At 41.3% G+C, this 6865-nt stretch overlaps 1 protein-coding gene across 17 annotated transcripts in view; it reads right to left on the reverse strand.

Annotated features, from left to right (window-relative positions):
- The window catches only part of ROBO2 (roundabout guidance receptor 2), a 653740-nt gene extending 647207 nt beyond the window's left edge, over positions 1–6533 (reverse strand). For 7 of the 17 annotated variants that reach the window (XM_075073168.1, XM_075073164.1, XM_075073146.1 and 4 more), the window contains exon 1: positions 5624–6531. In XM_075073168.1, the coding sequence (XP_074929269.1) occupies positions 5624–5678 (55 nt within the window). In that variant the 5' untranslated portion in view covers positions 5679–6531. Of the gene's footprint in view, positions 1–5623 lie in introns of all 17 variants that reach the window. The other 10 variants (XM_075073108.1, XM_075073151.1, XM_075073118.1 and 7 more) reach the window with 3 other exon arrangements.
- Between the last annotated feature and the right edge of the window lie 332 nt (positions 6534–6865).

The following is a 6865-nucleotide window of genomic DNA, read 5'->3' on the forward strand; positions in this document are numbered from 1 at the left end:
GGGTCGGGAAGGAATTTTCCTCCAGGGTAGATTGGCAGAGGCCCTGAAGGTTTTTCGACTTCCCCTGCAGTGTGGGGGACGGGTCAGTTGCTGGAGGATTCTCTGCAGCTTGAGGTCTTCAAATCACAATTTGAGGACTTCAATAACTCAGACCTAGGTTAGGGGTTAGTAACAGGAGTGGGTGGGTGAGATTCTGTGGCCTGCATTGTGCAGGAAGTCAGACTAGATGATCATGATGGTCCCTTCTGACCTTAAAGTCTATGAGTCTATGAAGTCAGAATTCTATTCACTTGGGAACCCTAAGTTTACTCAATTCTGAGAGCCTGGTGAAAAGGGATCACATATCTGATAACACGTCTTCCAGGGCTATGAAGACATAGCAATAGGTAAATCACATTCACAAAGGTCACATTCTAAACTAAAACCAGTGCTTTATTTATAATGATTCAATAAGCCACCTCCTTTCCAAAGTCCTACTACAAGTCAAGGCAAAATTCTCATCAGGAATCAGGTCCTAAATGAACAGACCTTGTTTGTTTAATTTATACATTAACTAGTCCCCTTTTGTTGTTTATACTTATTATTAGTTTGTTGAGGAAAGGACTGGAGGGAAGGACAGAAATTTACAATTTGCTCTTGTTTTTGGACAAGAGCAGTTATCCATGGTGTGTGCTAAGTAAGATGGGCCTGAGACCAAAGATGACAAAATAAGGCCTCACTTTGTACATCCTTATTCATGTACATAGTGCTATTCAAGTCAAACAAATTGCTTTACAAAGTAAAAGTTTACAGAATTGGGCCTCTTTAAGGACCTACCTCCTGCCCCAATGTTATCTCTGAGGTCAGGTTTAAGGTCAGATTTCTGCATTCCATGCACACCCACAATTCTAAAGATATGTGGGGATGCACCAGGAAAAATTGTAAGTGTAAGGATTTTGTACAGTGCTTTCCACGAGAACAAATATTCTGTATTTTCGCCAACACTCACTCACATACAAGGAATAACATTTCTTCTTGAGCAAATGAAGCATTTATTTATTTGGCAAGTGTGAATACTTCCTTTCTTCCGCAACACAAAATGGAGAGATTCCCATAGAAATGAAGAAACGAGCACCAGTACACTAGCCTGCTGGCAAGAGAGAAGTAACATCAGTATGATTTCTAAGCAATGGAGCAACTATGGCAATGGCAAGTGTACAAGAAGGTGGGGAACCAGACTGTACCCAAAGAAAGGGCAGCCATGCCAGTTGAGATCACAGAAAAAACCTGACAGCGTTAGGATGGATAAAATAGAAAGTGCTGAACCTGTTAGCAATGTATTTAGCAGAGATCAAAATTTGTATAGTAATTCCAGGGTAATGAATTGATAAAATGCATAAAGCTACATTTAGTAATTTAAACTAAACATTTCAGCAGTGGACAAAGCATGTTCTGGGCCATGCTGTGACCCTTCATGTCAGTTCTTTGCCATCCTGAATGCTGAGTCCTAGAAGTACACTTGCTGGATGGCCTATTCAGAAAGTGTATAAACAAGCCTACGCTTTCTTTTCTCCCCTGAATTTCCCTTCATGCCTCTCTCACTTTTTAAATAGATTTTTGAAGCCTGCCAACTTGTTTGGCTACAGCCCATTAATCCATTAATCTGTTGTATTGCTAAAATGACACTTCCAGAAGCAACACTGCCAGCTCCCTACACAGAAGACTACTTCTGGAAGGACTGATCTAATGGTACATGCAATCCACTGAGCTGTTGCAGAAGAGGTAGGATAGAGATTTACAACAATAACTGCTTGTATCATATCCTTTTACTGTGCACCAAGATGAGTTTACCTAAAGAGGAAAGAAACAAATTCACTATGAAAAGACATTGCCTTTTACACACGCACTTGGCAATGCTACTGCAACATGATAATTTTCCCATTTCCTATCTCTGCACAGGAACGTATGCTGCTGTGATAGCTAATTATTGTATGGGAAGTAGAGAAAGTAAATATTAAGTTCCCAGTTTAGCAAAGCAGCCAAGCACATAAGTTCATCTCTATTCAGCTAAATCCTTAAGCACTTGATTAACTTTAAGCACATGCTTAAGTCCCCATAACTTCAGTAGGAATTTGAATCAATGGGGCTCAAGCATGTGCATAAGCGCTTTGCTGAATCAGGGCCTAAGAAAGGAAAGGCCAGAGTAAACGAAACAGAGAGGCAAACTATATATTTAAACAGCACTTTACTCTTAATGCATTAAAATGCATACATTCCACAGAATCAAAGGTTATCCATCAACAGCAAAAACCACATGAGAGATCAAGACCCTGTCAGCACAAATACCCACTGGAAGAATATATTCTAGCTTTATATGTAATCTGTGCCCTCTGATGGGCAACTGTGATCTGGATGAGGCCACGGATTTAACCCTACTGTTGAAAAGGGGAGTTAGGAAAAAGGGAGGCAGAAGGCCTGAACCTCCATTATAGATATTTTTCCTTATGAAAATAAATACCTCAAAAATGTACGTCCAGAATTATATGGGAACAAAAAATTGTGCTTTGTATAGTGTTATTTAACACCATCAGTCAGATGGAAGTGTTGCATTTGCAGTGTGCAATGGGACAATGGATTAAACTGAGTCTTGGTATAAAAAGTGACAACTTCCATTGGCCCAATAAAAACACTGGGCAGGGCTTAATGTTCATCTGTAATTATAGCTATTCACAAACTAGAAAGTTTGTGAACTTTCCTGTTAGTCTTTGCAGCTTTTTTTCAAATCATTAGTAAAGCTTGAAAGAAAAACCAACGAAAGAAAATTACATGGAATCAGCAGTTTTAACCCTGACTTCAACTGGTTTATTTTTGGGTGTGCACTGTGGTAAAAAAGAAATTTCATTTTTTTTCAGAATTGGACCCAATTTGATTGCCAAAGGGAAAAAGAGGAAATTATAGTTATTCCCTGAGCAGACTGCAAAAGGATATGGGCGGGGCTGCAAGAAAATCATAAGCACAATTGAAAAAAAAAAGCACCTATTTTCTGTCATACTCCTGGAGGAGTGCAATTTTCTGGTACAACAAAAGCATAAAGAAAAATTACCACCTAAATCTGCCCCACCATCATAGCACTGTGTAGTGCAACCTGTAAGTCACTGAACTAATGTCACAGCAAGGGAAAGAACAGCCTCTCTCTCTCAAACCCTACCGGATGTTTCTCTCCACTTGAAATTCAGGCCAAGTATGTTAAGAGTGAGCCTTGGGTGGGGGGAACCCACAGGGATATAGCAACTGAGTGGGTGCTGACATAAGTTTTATTTCTGACAATGTTTGAGGGTTTTTTCTAAGCAACAGTTCAATTATTCCCAAATGTGCGTGCTTCATTATAATGGTCTTTACTTTTATTTGTAATACTTTTTTCCAAAGCAATTGGTGGCACCATGTTACCGTACGGTGCTACCATCACAACTATGCATCTTTGGGGGCAAAAGTGACAACATACCAAGGTTGAATGTCAGTGTTTCTTCAAAGTTACTTTTTAGCAATGTTGACAATAAGAGCTTATCTGCAGTTTGTCATGACGTGCTATCCACAAGGCATTACACAACTGTATTTTTTAAAGCCTGTTAATGTACTCAGTGTTGATCCTGCCCCTGCAGTATCTTCCAATGAAACAAGAGAGACTCACATCTATTTTTGGCAATTTCCTCTCATTATTAGTGGTCCAGTGCTGAATTAGTTATCTGCTTCACCTGCCCGCTCCCTTGTCCTATAATGCTAATTCAGAACAAAGGCTCTAGTTGTGTTCCCCATGACAAAAACAGAATAAATTATGTCTTGCTTCTCTAGTTCCAGCAAGCTGGTTAATTGCATTTGTTTCATATACCTCCAAACAGCCTGGTACATTAATTACATGCTGTAACACCAAGCTCCTCTAGTTCCCTCTGTCACTTCCACTGAGTAGTTTAATTATATTCCTTCTAGATACATACCATTCTTAAAAACATGCTTATATTTGTATGTCTGTAGTATAATGTTTACAGTTTTTATATTACACACACACACTCTCTCTCTCTCTCTCTGCAGTGGTTGCCTTAGATTTGTGAATTGTGATGGGATTTTTTCCTGTGAAACCTATCCCTGTAACAAATGATGCTAGAGGTAGGTGTTTTATCAAAATCCTTTTATTGTGAGATGTTGCATACTGATTAGGATGTACATACCATATGCAGAAACTTATTTTCTTATCAACAGGCCAAACTGAAGAGTCAATTGCAAGGCACATTATACAACTCATGTGAAGCAATACTTTCATGTCTCCTGTCTTAGCTTTGCATTTGTGTGTTTTGCCTACTGCTGTGCTGTTGGGCAGAGATACTCAAGTTGCCCATGCTGGCAAACAATTTCTACAGTAGGTAAGATGATAGCACTGCATGTTCATAGAGAGGCCTCACTCACTTTAATTCTGATATATTAAATGTTTTTAAGCAACAGTTTCCTGCAACAAAGTTTGCTCCCACAGACCGGCAAAAATGGCCAGTGCCCCAAACTGTGAAATAATCTAGTGTCCAAAAGCTTGTTTAAAGTTAATATCCAAATTAGACAGCTAGAACACACATTTTGTACCACTACACACCACACACATAGGACTTGTTGTAATATATGCATATGTTCTCCAGCTGTGTGCATACAAACACTGTATGTAACATGCTATGTATTTCTGCATTGTGCAGCACAGCGGCAAACCATTTTTAAGTGCTTCAATCCTATCCTTTTATTAAATTACAGTCTGCTTGCCAGATAATGCTGATATAACCTTTTTTACCCCTTAGCTTCCTTCACTTGTGCACCACAACAAGCACAGCAACACAATCCCAAAAGAAACCCTCTCCAAAATGCTGCTGAGTTTAATCACAAAAAAATCCTGAGATAATTGGTAAAGAAGAAGAAGAAAAACAACTCTAAGCAAGAGTATTTGCCTTGATAGACTAGGAGGAGACAGTTGCAGCACCTGGACAGAATCCTTTGAATCTCTGAACACTGACATCAGAGATTTTTCCCCAGTAGCAAGCCTTGCTTCCATACTGTACTTTTCTCTAGTAACACAACCCACTTGCACACTACTTCTGACAGTTTTCCCCTCCACCACATCTTACAGTCAGATTTCACACCCTTTAATGCATTCCTCTGCCTGCATTGGATTCAAACAGATTGTTTAGGAGCTCATAGCTGCAATTTTCTAATTCACCTCACTTGAATCCAAGGTACAGTTACCCTGTTTTAAATCAGTTGATTCTCTACCAAAAAGTTCTGAAGGAGGATCAGGCAAAATAATAGTAGCTGAAACACAGTGTTACCTCCAAGAGATTTACTACTGTGGGTTCTTCTCTTTCCTTTCTAGCTTAGACTGATATTTTTCCATTCATGACCTATTTTCTATTAAGTTGGCAAATAGGAAGGATTGCTTATTGGAAACATATATGCTCCCCCCTTCTTTTTAATTGCTATTTCTTTACCAGAAACAAACTTGATTAATATCCTATAACATTAACGCTAAAAACTGTCATCCATGTGCTGTCCCCAATAAAATTCAGACGAAGAGAAATTCTGCAAAAAGAGATGACAGATTTTTTCTAGAACTTACCATAAACTTGAAAATATACAAATCCAAAGAGCAGGAGTGGCATCAGCAGGCCCATTTTGACATATTAAAAGCAATCCAGATGCCTTCAGACACCAATCCCAGAGTGACACAAAAAAGTACCCAAAAACAAGAAGAGGTAGGTCCAAAAGTTTAGACTTTCCTAGCAGCTAATTAAAGCGAAGGGGAAAATCTTAAAAGCAAAAGCTGCAGATGGCGAGGTCTTGAAGATGACACTTTTAGATCCATCCAGATTAGCAAAGAGAGCTCCAAAGGCTTCTGCTTTGCACACACAGCCTCCTAAATTCCCATCAATCCAGCTCAAGCAGAGGAATTATTCAAGTGTGTCTAAGACTCTCCTTAGGATCCATGGCAATCCAAAGCCAAGTTCTTTCTTCGGAAGACAAGAGGAAAATACTTTGAAAAAGGACCTGATTCCTAGAAAGTGTTCCACAAACTTCTCAGCACTTTGCAGGAAAAACATTGGCTGGGTTTGGCTATTCTGACTCCTCTCTCTCTAACCAGTTCAGTCTGCAGAGTTCCTCTCCTAACTTCCTTCAGGGACGATTAGGCAAGATTCTGCAGCAGGGATTTTTCCCCCCAGCACCCACCAAAATACTCCCTCCCCCCAACTAGAAATAAAGAGCAAACTGCTTGTGTCTAGTAAGTCCAAGGTGCTGCTGCAGGAGGGTGTGAGCGGCAAGATTGCCGCGGCTGCCGCTGCTGTGCCGTTGTGAATGGGAAAGGCTCAGTGGGAAGAGCGGAGCTGGGCGGTGAGTGTGTGTCAGGCACAGCGTGAGTTTGTGTGCGAGCGCAGCACCCTCCCGCTGCAGCTCGCCCAGGCGGTCCCGGCAGCCCGACGTCCCAGTCCTCCTCCTCCTCTCTGCGGCGGCGGCCCCGCAGACTCGCAAAGAAGGGGAGGAGAAAGGGAGCGGCTCCCAGTCTGCCTGGGGGAGGGAGGAGGTGGGGTGTGGACTAAACCGCTGTACTCCACACCCACTCTTCGAGAGAGGGGGGGTGGCAATACCATTAGGCAGCTCTCGCTCCGTTTCTTTTCCACTCACCCCCCCCCACACACACACACATTTGGGTTCAGGGGGAATGTACATGATTGCTCCTCACTGCGTCCCGTTTAATGGGCAGGTAATTTTCTCGGTGAGTAATTTCCTGGAGGTGTTCCCTAATGAGTCCTCCTCTCTCACGCACACACAGCGTCTTGGAGTGAACCCCATAGTCCCCTCCCCC

Source organism: Chelonoidis abingdonii, chromosome 1, assembly GCF_003597395.2.
Source record: "Chelonoidis abingdonii isolate Lonesome George chromosome 1, CheloAbing_2.0, whole genome shotgun sequence".
In the NCBI taxonomy this organism is placed as follows: Eukaryota; Metazoa; Chordata; order Testudines; family Testudinidae; genus Chelonoidis; species Chelonoidis abingdonii.